Source organism: Canis aureus, chromosome 5 (genome assembly GCF_053574225.1).
Source record: "Canis aureus isolate CA01 chromosome 5, VMU_Caureus_v.1.0, whole genome shotgun sequence".
In the NCBI taxonomy this organism is placed as follows: Eukaryota; Metazoa; Chordata; class Mammalia; order Carnivora; family Canidae; genus Canis; species Canis aureus.
This window is the reverse complement of record NC_135615.1, coordinates 25512003-25530258: the sequence shown is the minus strand read 5'-3', so window position 1 is coordinate 25530258 and position 18256 is coordinate 25512003. Positions and strand designations below refer to the sequence as shown.

Below are 18256 nucleotides of genomic sequence, written 5' to 3'. Positions count from 1 at the left end.
AAGATTTTCTAAAGTATTTTTCAAATTTTCATTCCAATTCTTTACCTCCATTGTCTGAAACCCAGCTTCTTTCCCCCATTAAACATCAACAAACTCAAGATAATCCCAACCAGTGGCCTGTCTTTCATTCCGCAATTCATTTTCTGGTACAGGAAAAAAAAAGAGAGAGAGAGAGAGAGAGAGAGAGAGAAACGAGGAGGGAGATTCTGACCCATCTTAAAACATTCAATCCCTAGTTCTCATGTACATGCAGCTATGGAACCAGCCAAGTGCTGTGAACAAGGGACACACTGACTTAAAAAAAAAAAAAAAAAAAAATAATTACAGGTTTTACTTACATTACTATCCTGAGATTTCTTAAAGTCCTTAGAAGCCAATAGACTTATTTGACTAAAGCAAACTTCTATTGTTGTGGTTGTTGTTGCTGTTTGTAGGAAATTTGGTTACAACCTCATGGAATAGTTCTATTTCACAAAGCCACTGGTCTAGAATCCTGCTTTGTTAGCTACAGAGTGCATGAGACTCGCTCGTAAAGCTTTCTGCAAATGATCTACCTGGGTTCCTGCCCAGAGTCTGACCTAACAGACTGAGGAAGGCCCCAAGCACCTGTGCTCTTCAAAGGCTCTACATTCGAAGCACTCCTACCTAGACTGAGAACTTTCTAGAATACAAGTCTCCAGTAACTGCTACTTTTCTTTTTTTTCAGATATTTATCAGAAGTTCCAAAAATCTCCTAAAATTGTTTCACCATTAATTACTTTCTTACAGTGATATACTTTGGGTTAAATTAGGATGCCTGCACCATTTACATATAGCATGGCAATCACAAAGGTGGAGATTTTATTCCTCTGATAAATAGGATTCACTAGTAATGATAAACACATGCAGAGCCAGACTCACCCGTTCCATAGCTGCATTATGATACGGGAGTTCCTCCTCACTGCAAAGGAAATACAGAATATGTGAAATAGCTGAAATCATAGTGAGATTTTTAAAGAATTAGGTATCAATAAGTACATAGGATATATAACCATTTATCATCATCACAAGGATGGATCACATTATATAAGCTTCCATTCTACCAAATTCAACAGAAAACAATTAGCTATTCTAAACCCACAAGGTCCCCTATCTTCAAATCTCTAGACGTATACTCTCCAAGACAATCATCTCCAGCCACATGTGGCTATTTCTTAAATCTTAAATATTAGGCTCAAATGAAATAAAATGAACAGTTCAGTTTTTCAGTCTCACCCTAGCCCCAGCTCAAGTGTATGACAGTTATGCAGATAAAGGCAATCATTTTCAACAGTGTGTATATAGAAAGACTATCTCCACCACTGCAGGAAAGTCCTACTGGACAACACTACTGTAGATCAGCAGTCAGCAACCTTTTTCTGCAAAGGCAAATATTTAAACAGTAAATACATTTAGGCTTTGCAGACCATACAGCTTTTTTCATAATTATTCAACTATGATGTATTGCACAGGCAGACACAGATAATATGTAGACTGAATGTGGTTTTATTCCCACAAAACGTTTACAGAAACAGGTGGTGGGCTGAATGTGACTGCAGACCATAGTTTGGCAACCTCTACTCTACATCATCATCTCCTCTCTCTGGCTCTAACTATGGCCTATAACAAATAATTGTTTTAAAAAATGTTATAAGGAAACAAAAAAGCCTCCAGTGGATTTATGAGTTAAAAAGGAAAATCTAATTCTCTAAATCAGGAAAACTGCACTTGTCAAAACTTAAACGGCTTGAGATTTTTAAATGTACAACAAAAGATCAAATTCATTTCTCTGATACAGTAATACCATGGTATCAGCTCTAACTTAAAACGTGCTAAGACTGCTGTATGAACCACCAGTAACAACGAGCTATCCATACCAAAGATCTATGTTTTGAATTGCCACCTCAGTAGTACTCCTATTTTGGCAATCACACAGATTCTTTTAAGAGTACAACACATTAGTATTCAAGAGGCCAGTATGTTTAAAGGCACTCTTTGGCTACTCTGAAGAGGCCTTGGGTGAACTACAAACCAATGTATAGCGATGGAACTGACAAAGTTTAACAGCCAGAAGAGATCTTGGAGAGTCCAAACCCCTCACTTCAGAGATAAGAAAGCTAACATTTCTCTTAGTCACAGTCATTTAGCCAAGGAAGAGATGCTCAATTCCCCCTCCCCAGTCCTGTGGGTTCAAATGAAGATGAACAAGATCTACAGATTGTACAGCAGTATATGAAGAAAAGGCTGAGAAACCAATTCTCAAGAAGGAAAAAACACAACAAAAAAAAAAAAAAAAAAAAAAAACCTTTGAGGATTTAATACGTAAGTCTTTTGTTTTTTAATGTAAAGTGTCCACTCACCTTTATTGAAGGTGACACCTTGGTTTTTTTATATCTTTCATTATGCTCATAGTCTACACTTCCCTGCTAATCTGTAATCCTAATTTACTAGAGCCAATGATGTATGAATGGCACAGGATGTAACTTCCAATTTAAAAGTGCATCTATCCATTCTTCCATACTAGCAGAAAAGAGCTTATCGACACCCCTGGAAATAATTTCTTAGGTGCATAGGGTCAGCAGGGACACCCTGAAAGAACAAGAACACCTGACACCCTTTGTGCACACCAAGAATGTATTTCTGGGGTGAGTAGGCTGCCCCAGGCAAGAATAACTTTTAGTACAGCTGATGTGAGCAGATCCTGGTAACCGTTTATTTGAACTTTCCTAACAGCAAATGAAGTGCCAACTCTAGCTGCTTACCAAAGGAAGGTGCTGGGTACATTTCTTTGGTGTTCCCCTATTGACTAAACAAGACTAACAAACTGCACTATGCCTATTCCCAACACTGAATCAGAACCAAGTTTTGCACTTGTCTATGGAATGGAGCTGATCACCCATCTGCTCAGGCTATGTGGCCTGTGTCAGTCAGGTCCTACAGAAGGCACCTGTGAAATTCAAGATGAAACAGGACTGCTCTCAGCATCTCACCCCACCTTAACATTGAACCATCCTACTAAAAAAAACTCTGGAAAAGAGAGATGCAGGAACATACACACAACCAAAGTCAGCCTTAGGCACTACGCAAAAGTAGAGAGACTTGGTGTTGGATTTCCCTCCACCTTGATATTTTACATTATTTCCTTTTGGCCTGTCACAACTCTACCAGGATCTGCTTGCCTGTGCAGGAATGCCATCGTACCCCCAAACAGTTACTAAATTCTTACTAACCAAGTCTTTTTTCATACGCATTTTTTTTAATTTTTTGCCTGACATATAACATTGTGTTAGTTTTAGGTATACAACATAATGATTTGATATATGTATATATCACAAATTGATTATTACTACATTGTTTAATTAACATCCATCACTATACATGGCTACATATTTTTCTATTTTTTCCCTTGTGCTGAAAACTTTTAAGAGCTACCCCCTTAGTAACTTTCAAATTATACAGTAGAGTATTATTAACTTTAGTCATCATGCTGTATACTTCATTTCCAGGACTGACTTACCTTATAACTAGAAATTCATACCTTTTGACTATCTTCACTCATTTTGCTTACCTCCCACTACCACCACTTCCATTCTACCTCTGGCAACCAGCAACCTGTTCTCTGTATCTGTGAGTTCATTTTTTTGTTTTAGACTCCACATATAAATGATAGCATACAGTATTTGTCTTTATCTGATTTATTTCACTTAGCATAATGTCTTCAAGGTCCATCCACGTTATCATAAATGGTAAAATTTCATTCTTTTTGTGGCTAAATAAGATGCCTCTATGCCTCTGTGTGTGTGTGTTTTTCTTATCCATTCACCCATCAATGGACAGCTTATGTTGTTTCCATGTTTTGGCTATTGTAAATAATATTGTAAATATTGCAATGAACAAGGGGGTATAAAATCTTGTTGACATAGTAAATTCCCTTTGGATAAATACCCAGAAGTAGAAGTGCTGCATCATATGTAGTTCTATTTTAATCTTTTGAGGAACCTCCATAAGGTCTTCCATTGTAGTTGTACCATTTTACATTCCTACCAGCAGGGCACGAGGGTTCCCTTTTCTCCACATCCTTGCCAAATCTTGTTATTTCTTGTCTTTTTGATAATAGCTACTCTAACAGGTATGAGGTGATATCTCATTGTGATTTTGGCTTGCATTTCCCTGATGACTGATGACGTTAAACATCTTTTTCATGTGCTTGGTAGCCATTTATATGTCTTCTTTGGGAACATGTCTATTTAGGTTCTTTGCCCATTATTTAATCGGACTGTTTTTTACTACTTAATTGTATGAGTTCTTTACATATTTTGAATATTAACCCTTTATCAGATATCTAATTTGAAAATACTTTCTCTCATTTGTTAGGTTGCCCTTTTAATGCTGTACAAAAGCATTTTGGTTTGATGTGGTCCCACTTGTTTATTTTTGCCTTTGTTGCCTCTGCTACTGGTACCAGATCCAAAAAAATCATCACCAAGACTGATTTCGAGGAGCTTACTGCCTATATTTTCTTCTAGGAATTTTATGGTCCCAGGTCTTACCTCCAAGCCCTTTAATCCACTCATTCTTTTGCATGTGGCTACCCAGTTTTCCCACCACCACTTACTGAAGAAACTGTCCTTTCCCCATTTTATATTCTTGGCTGCTTTGCCATAAGTTAATTGCCCATACACCCATAGGTTTATTTCTGGACTCTCAATTCAATGCATAGGTCTCTGCATCAACCTATGTCTCTACTTTTATGCCAATACCATAATGTTTTGACAACTAGAGCTTTGTGATATAGTTTGAAATCATGAAGCGTGATGCCTCTAGTTTTGTTCTTGTTACTCAAGATTGCTTTAGCTATTTTGGTCTTTGTGTGGTTCCATATAAATTTTAGGACTGTACACGTTCTATTCTGTGAAACATGCCATTGGCATTTTGATAGGTATTACATTGAATCTGTAGATAGCTCTGGGTAGTATGGACATTTTAACAAAATTAACTCTTCCAATCCATGAGTATGGAACTTCTTTCTATTTATTTGTATAATCTTACATTTCTTTCATCAACGTCTTGTAGTTTGCAGAGTATAAGTCTTTTTGTCCTTGGTTAAATTGATTCCTAACTATTTTATTCTCTTTGATGCAGCTATAAACAGGATTATTGTCTTAATTTCTTTTTGATAGTCTTTACTATGTATAAAAATGCAACTGATTTTTGTATATTGATTTTGTATGCTGCAATCTTACAGAATTCACTTATCAGTTCTGTAGTTTTTTGGTGGAGTCTTTAGGGTTTTCCATATATAAGAACATTTCATTTGCAAATAGAGACAATTTTACTTCTTCTGTTCCAATCTGAATGCCCTTTCTTTTTCTTGCCTAATTGTTCTGACTAGAACTTCTAGTACTATGTAAATAAAAGAGACAAGAGTGGGCATCTTTGTCCTGTTCCTGATCTTGGAGGAAAAGCTTTAGCTTCTCACCACTGGATCTGATGTTAGCTGTGAGTCTGTCTTATGTGGCTTTATCCATGATGAGGTCCATTCCCTCCCTATTCGATGGATGCTGAATTGTTAAAATAGTCTTGAGATGCCTTAGATGATCAAAGAGCAAGAATGTGGCCAGGTTTTCCTATATGGATTTTCTTGCATTATTATTGCTCCATACCCAAAATCCTTTATACAAAATCTGCTGTGTGCACAACACTGATCGCCATAGAACTTTTCCTCCTCAAATTTCTGTGATGGCTTGCTTAATTTTTACAGCCTTCTAGGGAGAAAGCAGGGGATTGCTTCTTTACCGAAAGCTACACACAATGTCCAAAACACACAATGTAAAAGCACTGCACCAGCCTCAAGCACCATGGCCGGCAGGCTGAAGGAGAGTACTAAACATTGCTGAATGGATGTATGAAAGAAGGGTGAAAAAAAAAAAAAAAAAAAAAAAGAAGGGTGAACACATGCCTGCATACATATATGCATCTTCATCTTGTCTCTTAATGTTCTCCAAGTAGAAGAAAGGAAAGACCAAAGTCTGGATGAGTGTAGAGTATTCCTTTAGGTCAGCAAACTTAAGCCCTGTGGATCAAATCTGGCCCACTGCCTGTTTTTGTAAATAAAGTTTCAATGGAACACCACCATGCTCATTAATGTATTGTCTGTCTGTGGTTGCTTTCATGCCACAACAGTAGAGTTGAATCATTATGTCAAAGATCATATGATCCACAAAACCAAAAATATTGCCTATATGGCTCCTCACAGAATATGTCTGCCTACCCCCACTTTAAAAAACAAAAGTTTGTCCTCTAAAGGAAAGAGGTACATAGAAGTTGCTAAAAGAAAATGCCAAGCTGGCAGCAAGAAGCTATGCCTCGTAGAAACACAGTTAAGAAAAACAACAACACAGTCATCCCTGGAAAGAAAGGGGCCTTTACTCAAACTGTTTTCATCTGGTATAAACTAAAAAGAATTATTAACTAGAGTCTATGTACCTGTAATTTTCAATATGTCAGGTGACATATTTCTGTGAGATAAACTTTCTCTTGGAAACTAAAACTGAACTTATTAAAATCAGTAAGTCGAATATATAGACTAAATTTTGTTTTTGTAGTAAACTGTGTCTAAGTTTAGATTTACTGTAATCAAAAGGATTAGATGAGTAGGAAGTTCTCAAGCTATTGTCATTAAACAGAGGTTCTTTAAAAACAAAAACACCTTTATTTTGGCTTTCAAATATTTATATAGTCCTAGTATATTACAGACAATCTGCTAACTTTTATAAATATATATGTGTTGATTAGTTGAAAACCTGAAGGTTGGTCTTAATTTTATCTTTTTTTTTGACACAATTCCCTTCTACTTCTATTAATAACTTCTGACCTAAATGCTATATCTATCATTATCCAAATTCCAAGCATTCCAAGCAGAACAGACAGTGCCTATTTTTGATAAAAATGTTGAAAGTTCAAATTTCGAAATTTCTCTCTTAAATAAGCTTGATTTCTCCATTTTCCAGATGTAACTCTGTCACAGGCATTTGGACCAGGGATAACTCCCCATTTCTGAATCCTAAACAAAGACTTTCCTGTTGCAGCATCAAGCCAAGCTGGTTTGGCAACAGTTTTTATATTTATTGTGAAATCTGTTATAAAGCCCAGTTAGCCCTATACCTCACTTGTGAAGGGAATACTGTCACATATCATAAACAAGTAATTTAAGTTACTAAAACTATAATTAGATATGAAGTCAGCAGTCTTCAGAGAAGATTACAAAGTTACTTTTGGCCATTGTATTGACATTGACAATTAAAACCCAATTTCACCACAGAACCAATCAAAAACTGCAAAGAGCTAAAGTAGCAGAAATAAATGCTCTTTGATCAAGGTGTAACAGAAAGCAATATCTAAATGCCTATGCCAAGTGACTTTATTAAATAGTGCAAAAAAACTTCAGGCTACTATAACAAGCAATGGAAGGCACCAGCAGCAACATCTAAAGAAAGTGTTTTACTCAAATTAGGCACTGTAACAAAAATCAATGACTTTGGTGAAAATCAACAAAGCCTAACATTACACTAAAATCCATTTCTATGCTTCATTATTTTCATTTGTGCTGGATGCTTCAGGACTGCACCACAGTATAAATTTAAAAATCAGTGTGATAGTAGGGGAACTGGTACCAACTGGCTTCATTTTCAAAGAAGTGGTGAGCTTAGCTAGCTGACTATACCTTCATACAAGTGATTGCCTTCAAATTTTTCCTAGGCATCTGAAAGCACTTTTGTGTTTCTCTTAGTTAAAATACAGTAGAGTAGTTAAAGGCAGTAAATGCAGAAGTTCAGCCCTGCTGTAAGACTGCCACAGTCTACATCCCACATCTGATACTGTCAACACAACTTGGACCAGCTGGTTGGCCTCTTTCTGCTCCAGTTTCATCTAAAGAGAGAGAAAAAAGAGTACCTATCCCAAGAGTTTTTGAGAAGAATGAATGAGTCATCTATGAAAAGGGCTTAGAACAGTGCCTGGCTCATAGTAAGTGCTCAATAAATACTAGCTAATACTATGAAGATGAATAATGGACTGACTAAACAGGTTTCAAGCAAAGAGAAAAGAGACTGGAGGCAATCACTAGATCCCTTTGAAAAGGACAGGTTTTTCACATGTAGTCTGTACTCTATTGGACCATTTCATGATATAAACAAGACTTTTGATGCCTCACTTGCAATATACAGTCACTTGAGGAGGTCAAAATAAGCTGAGTTGTATGGCACTTTCTGAATCAAAATCTGGGATAGAGCCTAAAAATGTTTTGTTTTAATTTCCCAGCTCATTCTAGGGTGCAGGCCAAGTTTGGAACCCACTGAGGCTGACAGTGCTAAAAGCTCAAATTGTCCTTTAAAACTTCATTCACATACCTTAGATCTGCACAGTAACCCACACAAATATGTAATCATTTCCTGCCACATTTGTGGCCAAGTCTGATTTATTAAAAAAAAAAAAAGTAGAAGTGGGGGTTTAATTTAAGAACAGTGTTTCCTCATAGTTAAATACTCTGTTCTGTTCAAGTTCAAAGTCTTCTAATTATAACTACTCAGGAGAACACTCTGGTTATGTTAATGTCATTAAGTATAATAATAACACCTTATATTTGTCCAGACCTTTCTACAGTTTTCTATCATTTTACTTCTTCAAAGCTTCTACTACACTCTAAAGTATGTAGAGGAGTTAATGATTCTCTCTTACAGATGAGGTATAAAAGGGTTAACTGGGACCAGTGAAGCCACAAGGACACACATTCTCTAACCCACAGAACTGCTTCTCTTCTGTTGTTTGCTTGTTTACCCCATGTGATACCAAAAAATACTTTCTAAATGCAAGAAAACTCAACAGAAAGAGAAAAAAAAAGCCTAAGTGCTACAAGTTTCTGCTATGAACTATCAAGAAATATTTTTTTCCTTCAAAATGTAATCATGTATCAAAATAAAAAAAAACTCTGGCTTTTTCCTATTTATAATAAATGAGACTGGAAAACAGTAATGAATGAGGAATTAGCGACTAAACTGGCAGAACCAAACAAACTATAGCCTGAAGGGATCTGCCCAAACAACACAGAACTAGAACAGGCAGACTGGCATCATTAGCAGGATGTTTTCAAGAATCAAAATCACTTTAGCCACTTTACTTTACAGTAGTCTAGACCTCTCTCAACTCTTTATATAACATACTAAGGATAAATGGAATTAATTTGAGAAGCAATAACACGAAGGCATTTATAACTATGGGAAAGATCAACAGTATTTCCTTTCATTGTTCATTTTTAGGCTGCATAACACTGAAGTTCTAATGGCTAATTATTTTTAAAATGCATTTACATAAAATGAAATGTTTTGTAATTATTTTTGAAATATAAATTGTTATTCATTTCCATTTAATTCTGCTAAATTATTAATACAACTCATTTTTTGCACTTTATGTTCTTACTAAAATACCAAATATTAAAGACTGTATTCTTAACTATAGTTCAATGTTAATCATAGAGGTTAAAAATGCCAGGAATTGAAAAACAAAAGGCACACTGCAGGACCCGTCCTGGAATCTTATTCACAGGTATGGTATTAAAAATAAAGAAAATCAATATAATAGGTCACCATAAAAACATTATAATAAAAAAGTTCGCTTTCAGTCAATGCAACTTACTGTAAAAAGCCAAATCTGTCCGTAACTTTGTAAACAAGGTAATCCGCATCCTCCCAAGGTTCAATCTCTGCACCTTCTCGTCCCTGTAATGGAGATAAAGAAGGGTATTATTGGGAATTGATAAAACTGAATATGCAAAACAGACCGCAAAACAGACCACAAAACAGTATTTTTTATGAATTAATAATGAGTTAGAAATGAGGCATTATCACCCTAAATTAACTTTAAAAAAACCAAACTACTTTTGGCAATAGAATCCGTATTTCCCAATTACAAGCTTCAGAAGATCCTGTATGACAGAACAATGACATGCAGTGGAGTCCTGATCAGACTTGGGTTCGTGTGAGAAACCAACTGGGTAAGACAGAGCAAGAAAGGTAAGAAAGTGACTCAAGAAAAAAACTGCCAAACTTCAACATGTTTGACTAAACATGTCTTAGAAAAGAACTACTCCTTGCCTTTTCCTCCAAACTCCTCAGTACAGTAAGCTATTCACCTTTCTGTCTCCTTCTTTACTTCACAGCTACTGTGACACTATTCTTGCCAGGGTCAAAAATGAGCTGTCATTGTCCAATCCAGTGGACACTGTTCAGTTCTTACCTAGTAGATTCTTTTCAGTGCATTTGTCAAGTGTTGCTCACTCCCCATTCCTCAACCTCTCTCCCATAGCCTCTCTTGCTTCTCCTCATACCATCCAACTCTTCTAATGGGTCTTTATAGGTCCCTCTTAACTACCAGTGCTCTGCCCTCAAACCACTACTCTTCTCTCTATACTGCTGAGGCCGTTAACTAGTTCTAATTAGAGGAGGAACCTCAGATGTCTACAGCAATCCATCAAGTTTTAAACTCAATGCCTACCTGTCTTGTGGACCCCTCTATCTACATATATTTGATCAATGACTGCATGAGGGCTAGCCTAGTCACTAAGTGTTGACTGCATGGAAAAAAAACACATGCAAGCATAACTGAAATGACAGTTCTATTGGTTTTATATTAGTTAAGCAGTTAAATAAGTTAATTAGGTTTTTCACAGACTACCCTAAAACCTATTCACAATAATGGGAAATTGTGATGCTCCAAATAATCAGTTTAAAAACAAACTCTAGGAAGGTAACTATTAAGTGAAGCACTGCCTGCCTGCATGCCTCCTTGGGAGCAGGGTACTGTCCAGATGGCTTTCTATAATTTCATGCTCCTGTTATTCTCTCAAATAATCAAAAATAACAGATATGAAATTACATGCAACTGATACAAATATAAAACATGACATTTATAAATCACCACCTACAACCCATTGCAGACCTCAGGAGGTAAAGTAATAATGAGGAGACATGTAAATTGTCAACAACTGTGATATTCTAGGGCATCAAAAACCAGATTCCATAACTAACATAGAGATAAAATACTAAGGGAGACTATACATAATGCATAAGTTCAAATTTTCAGATCTATGTTAAAATTTTAATAGCATATATAAATTATAAATAAAATGGGTCTTTAATTCTATATACTGACATATTCAAATATTTACTGAATACCTAGCATGAGTCAGGAACTATTCCAGGTATTTTGGATACAAGAGTAAATCAGACAAAAGAAATCCTTACCCTCACAATTTAGAGGAGATTCCAGGAGAGTAGACAAAAAAAACCAAAATAAGTATAATACAAAGTATGCTGATAGAGTAAGTGTTATAGTGCAAAATAAAGAGTACAGGGATCCAGAGTGCTGGGGAAGGGGGGTTAGAGAAGATGTCACTAAGAGGGCAGCATCTGGGTAAAGATCTAAGAAAGGTGAGGCAATGAGGCATGAGAATATCCAGAATACAAGGGTTCTAGTCAGAAGAAATAGCCAGTGCAAAGGCCCAGAGACAGGAGCAAGCCTGGTGTGGTGGAAGAACCACAAGAGACCAGAGTGGCTGGAGCAGAGGGAAAGAGGTAGAGAAAATCTGGAGATGAGTCAGAGAAAAAAGATGACTTCCATTGTCACATGAAATAAACAAACTGCTTCTATAATTTAAGCTCTTAAAAAATCCATTTCTATTTATATGTTTTTTCTAATAAAACTTACTCAAAGAGTAAGTATAAATACTTACTCTGTCATATTTAGCAACTATTTCAGCTCGCTCCTGGGCAAGTTTGAGTGCTACATCCTGGTCCGAATCTGTGGAGAGATCAAATTTAGATGAACCATTATTTAAAGAACCATAAAGTTAATTAATTATAAAACTAAGAGAAAACAAAAATAAAACAATAAATTGGTACTGCCTAAAGAGACAAACTAGCAAAATCAAACTTAAAAGGCCAAGTTACATATCTGTAACTACAACTTTGAGATATCAATGTATCTATCATTTCAATAGTATATATGATATTAAAAAAAAAGATTTGTTAACATGTCATTAACTTAGGGGAGATGATAAATCTTCCCTCAAGAATCAATTTTGGATCTAATTTCAGAGAAGTAAGTATTAAAGTAGAAACAAACTGAAAGCTCTAAGTTTTCAGATGAAACCCCTCTGGGTATGTGAGGAGAAGAACATTCAAGAAGGCTTTTATAAATTGAGGTAATTTGTCCACAAAACAAACAATGTAAGATATACTTAAGGAGTTAAAAAAATTATTTCCCCTACATGATGAAAATAATTACTTCATTTAGCCTCTGAGGTCCTCCTCATCAATTGTCTCAACTACTATGATAATCTCCAATTTTATTGCACACACATATATCCTTCTGTCTTACTACCACCAGGTATCTTTGAGAAACACAAATCTGAGAACAGCAGCAGCAGAGATCGTTAACATGAAATAGTATGCATATGATTACACATCCCAAGTACTGTAAAGAAAAACAAAAGACCAATAACAGACTACATTAAAAGCACCTCTTATCAAGAAGAAAAAGACAAACATTCCACTGGAAATTTGGGCAAAGGCCATGAGCAAGAAATTCCCAAGAGCAACAACTGCAGCCGCAAGCCTATCGGTATCCTAACTTCCAGGCAGATAGTAAGATATCACCAGGCAGCAGATACCGTGAAAAGCACTTTACATGCCTTATCACATTTATTTCTCACAATGACACCCTAAAATAGATATCATATGAATTCTATCACACAGACGAAAAAACGAGGCCTAGAGATTTCAGCCAACTTGTCTAAGGTCAAAAAGCAAGTAAAGAGCAAAACTGGGATTCAAATTCATAGAGTCTTGACTCCACAGCCCATAATTTTAAGGATTACTTTATAAAAATGATTACTAAAGACCCAAGAAAAGACTTCCGGGGAAAGATGACAGGTGGAACATATATTTTATATCCATTCTTCTTGAAACTCACTAATACAGGGATTCTTTCAATCCCCTTCCTCAAAGGCCCAGCAAATGGTGGCTCCTGAGGAGAGGGAGGGGTGGGGTTAAACAGAAAGCTGAGGAAAGGAGTTAATCCCCTGAAGGAATAGAAGGGACTTGCACGTGTGTAGAAGAGGTTGGGTGTAGGGAAGGTAACCACATCTTCGCCCTCCACCCTCCACAGCAGGAGACCATGAAGGGGCAATACAGGCCTGCCATCTAGCACTAGAGACGAAAACAAAAACTGAATCAGCCTGGGGAATGGAAGGTGGTTACTTCTGTGGGGTGGGCTGTGAGGCGGGAGGAGTATGGCAGTCAGCTATTTTTCAAAATAAGTTGCACAAGACTGCTGACTCTTGAAACCAAGTATAGCTCTGATAAAAATAAAATCTAAATTTAAAATTTAAAAATAAAATCTAAACTGCATTGATGTTACTCAATGTTGACAACAGCGTGGGTAGCTTACTCTAAGGTGAGAGTTAACCAGTATATAAAAATCTTTGTGAAAAGCAATTTGGTAATATGTCTGCAGAATCTCAAAAACAGGCATATCTCAACAATTCCACCTCTAGGGATTTAGGCCAATGAGATCATCAATATAACAGTAAAAATTGGGAAAAATAGGAATTTGTAAATTTTTAAAAAGTTTATCTGGGGAAAAAATGTTTATGTCACTGCTTTTCTCAGACTACAAAATATCAATATACTATCCTTTGGGGCAAAAGTGAATAAATAATATAGTGGTTCAATAAAATAACAAAAATGCAGACTCATTTAGATTTTCATAGTGAACTAATACAGTCAGGAGTCTGGGATAATCAATTCAATTATATATTTATTACCCTACTCTAGACTTATGGACCAAGTCCTTTATCCTCTTCTTTTTTTTTTTTTTTTTAAGATTTTTAAAAATTTATTTATTCATTAAAAACAAAGAGAGAGAGAGAGGCAGAGACACAAGCAGAGGGAGAAGCAAGCTCCATGCAGGGAGCCTAATATGGGACTTGATCCTGGGACCCCAGGATCACTCCCTGAGCCAAAGGCAGATGCTTAACCACTGAGCCACCCAGGCATCCCCCTTTTCCCTCTCTGTTGCCCAGCTTCACAACATAAACTCCACTTTTACAAAGGGGTAGCAAAAGCAAATTAATAGAAATTAAACTTGAACTAGGAAAGCTGACTATGTACTAAATTCCATTTCCATTATCAGAACAACTAAGTGTGAATATCTACGGTGATCAGACCAAATTCAATGCATGAGTACATTCTTTGAATGTATTCTATACCAGACCTTCATTGCTGCTATCAGTCCTAGGAGCCTCCACCCTATTTCCTACTTAACAATGAAAAAATGTGAAAGTATAAAGGCAAGAACTGGAAACAGTGTGGAATTGAGAAGATGCAACGTATCCCAAGAAAGCACCATTGTGGTGAACTATAAGAAAGCTTTCTACAGATCCTCTCCAGTCTAGAGATTTCCAGAAAGGAAAACCTAACTACATAAAAGAAGTTGTACTGGAACTGGATGAAACTGTATCTTAATTTTATGAGAGAAAGATCATGTACTTTAACATGATTAGAGTAGCTGACATGGCTCTAAATCAAACAAAATAAGTTCTGGATCTCTACATTCCTTTAGAAATTTCTTATTGCTACAATTCCCCGTGGAGAAAATTCTGTAATGTTGACAAATGGGTTCTTTAAAAAAAAGCACTAATTTTATAAAATACAGCCAAACGTGCTTCCTTGAAGAGACTAAATGTAAATGCCAATTCTTCCCAACATGGAGTGTAGAGACATGACTTAGTAATCTACATTGTGAGGCAACCATCTTTGGAGTAAGAAGTAATATCCCTATGCGGAATTCACTCTAGTTATATAATATTTCATACTGTCTGGTCTATGGTTGGGAAGTTTATTAAGAATTACACTAGAATCCTCCCTTTGGCTTCATTCTGAGTGCTTATTTAGAAATTCCACTGCAAGAACAGAGAGTCTGCCCTAAAACACTGACCACAAAGGGGTATTTAACAGCTGTCTAGTGTCTGTGCACAAGTGTGCACTAAGTTCCAGGCACCTATTAAACAATGACAGTTGTGTTACTCAGTACTTACATCACAAGTCATTATTAAATTTTAAAAATCTCTATTATATTACTCAAGCCAAATTAAATCAAATTATTTTTACTGACTTCACATCTAATACAACAACATTCCAAAGGAAAAGAGGCATATTTTAAGCAGTAAAAATCAAAAGACATTGTATTAAATATTCCAAGTATACAGGAAAACATATCTGAGCACAAATAAACGGAAGGTAACAACAGCCATCGCATCTTATGAAGCGTTTTAAAAACTGACAAGTATAACATTTTAAAAAGGCCTCTAATCCCCTTTAAACACAAGAACTGGGCAGCCGGGGTGGCTCAGCGGTTTAGCGCCACCTTCAGCCCGGGGAGTGATCCTGGAGGCCTGGGATCGAGTCCCACGTCGGGCTCCCTGCATGGAGCCTGCTTCTCCCTCTGCCTGTATCTCTGCCTCTCTCTCTCTCTCACATGAATAAATAAAATACTTTTAAAAAATTAAACACAAGAACTTTTAGGAATCAAGCATCCTCCTGAATGACATTTTTTTTTAAAGCAGGCACTGTAGTTTAGTATCACTCAATCCCAAATTGTAATGAGCAAGTCAAAGTTATTAAATTTCAAATTCAATCCATTAAATCAAAATTGACAACAGACATTTTTCCTAGTGTACATTCTGACAGCTAATTATTATATATAAATCTACTATTCCAATGTAAGAAGTACTTTACCCTTTGTTAGACAGTTAGTCCGGCCTTGGGAATTAACGGCAGCTTCAGTCCTCATAGAGCAAACTTATCTACTCCAAGATTTCATTCTTATTTTACAGTTCTCAAGCACACCAGGGGTGTTAGATGGTGCCTCAAACATTCTTGGAACAAACTGAAACTCAAAAGTGGAAGGCAGCTCTACTTTAAACTATTTGTGAAACAAGCATAAGAAAGAAAACGTTTCTAGGGGAGAAGAAAAGACCTTTCTGTGGTTACACGGTCTACAGATAGTCCAACAAAGATGATGTTTGTTGAGGGTAAAAACATGTCTTTCAGTCCCAAGTATGAACCACACCAGCCTACACCCAGCATTCCATCTGACAACAAACAGGGCCTTGAAACAAGCAGCTTTACAACACGCCTTCGTCTTGTACTGCAAAATTAGCCACACGCTTACTACTTTTAATGAAATCTGTCATGAAGCAACAAAGAAAAATTTTATAGAAAACACCAAACTAAAGCTAAGTAGGAACATTCTCCTCAAATATGTTGTATATCTTAACATAATTTTTAATATGAATACTTCAGCTTCTGTTTCAGACACTAAGTGAATACATGTTAAATTCTGGAAGGATTTAGAAAGTTTTAACACATCACACATATACACATCAAACAAATGTTTTGTGAAACGCTTCGTGAAACAGTGCGTGCAACTACTGTAGTGTGGTACTGTGAAATTTTCTATTCTATTCTATTTATTCTTTCTCAGTTCCCTTCAGTGATCTTTATTTCAAATGGACAAGGGCCTACAATTTGGAAACCACTTTGTAATTATAACAGCCATGTTAGAGGCATGCTTGTGAACACTGATTACACTTAACTGGACACTAATGCATTGTTTACACTCAGCTTAAGACACTTGTAATATTTGATATAAGCAAAAGATCTCAGAAGCTTAGAGAGAGGGGAAACTTTCAAGTCATATACTGAGGAATGAGAATCAGACTAGTACCAAACTTCTTAGCAGCTAAAAGATAATAAAACTCTATTTCCAAAGTTCTGAGAAAAAGAAATCATCGCCAACTTAGACTTCTATACCAAGCCAAACTATCAATGACACATGAAGAAAAACATAAAAACATTTCTAGACACTATGAGTTGTGCTAAACTCAAGAAGGACCCTCCCACACACACCCAGAAGATGTCCACATCCTAATCTCTGGAACCTGTGAATGTATATGGCAAAAGGGATTTGCAGACACAGTTAAGTAAGGCTCTTGAGATGGGGAGATTAACCTGGATCATGTAGATGGGGCCAACGTAATCCTAAAGCACCCTACAAAAGTAAGACAAGTGTGATGATGGAAGTAAGAGACCAGAGTGCTGTGAGGAAGGAAGGGGTCACAGCCAAAGAAAGCAGGTGGTCTCCAGAACTTAGAACAGGCTAGGAAACAGATTTTTCCCCTGTTGACTCCAGAAGGAATCAGCCAGGCTGACACCTGTGACTTTGGTCCAGTGAAACGGATTTCAGACTGTGGTTTCCAGAACTGTTAACAGAATAAATCTTTGTTGTTCTAAGCCATCAGGTTTGTGGTCATTTGTAAGAGCAGGGATAGGAAACCAATACAATGATTCAAAGTTCACTACCTATGAAATGTTTCTTCTTTAAAAAATCTGAGAATAAAAAAAAAAAATCTGAGAATACACTACAGAAAAACAAGACAACAACAGAAAGAACTGACAGCGACTCTCTCCTTTTCCAAACTTCAGTCACACACTCCTAACCCTCTTCCTGACGAGGCCTCAGCCTGTCTCTGCCCTGGCTCGCCTTGTTCCCCACATTCTGACAGCTGGTCACCCTGGCATACCTTTACCCAGAACCCTCTTCAGTCAGTGTAGCAAGGACCTCCATAACCTTGATGTCACTCTACCTACTGAATCTTTTACTCTGTCTGTTGGCTATGAACCCCATTTGTCCTTATTGCATTTGGAGGGGAGCCTGATCTCCCTTTCCTATTGTCGACAGTCCCCACACTAACTGCAATCATCCTGAACAGAGTCTTCTTTACTTTTTAACGAGTGCCAGAATATTTTTTTTTTAAACAGAATCAAAAAGAGGGGCAGACACAGGATCCATGAAATCTTAGGACACTAAAATTAGACATTTCCAGATGCCAACTATGTAGTTGCCAAGAGAGTAGCCAGCCTACATTAGAATAGGGAAACTAGGTGTCTTCAGGAAGAGAGTGAATATTATTAGTGATACAGTAAAAGCGTATACATAAAAGACTCTAAAAAGAGGGTGAAAGGACTGATAGAAATCTCAGAACAGGCAACACAGAAAGTGATAAAAGTCACAGTACAAACGTACATTTAGGGCATTTGTACATTTGAACTGGGTGGCATAC

General features: G+C 36.7%; 1 protein-coding gene across 4 annotated transcripts in view; it reads right to left on the bottom strand.

The window, feature by feature from the left end:
- The window catches only part of USP6NL (USP6 N-terminal like), a 169244-nt gene that overhangs the window by 60562 nt on the left and 90426 nt on the right, over positions 1-18256 (bottom strand). For 3 of the 4 annotated variants that reach the window (XM_077897243.1, XM_077897245.1, XM_077897242.1), the window contains 3 exons: positions 11804-11871; positions 9709-9791; positions 901-940 (listed from right to left, as the gene is read on the bottom strand). In XM_077897243.1, the coding sequence (XP_077753369.1) occupies positions 901-940; positions 9709-9791; positions 11804-11871 (191 nt within the window). Of the gene's footprint in view, positions 1-900; positions 941-9708; positions 9792-11803; positions 11872-18256 lie in introns of those variants that run through there. The other variant, XM_077897244.1, reaches the window with a different exon arrangement.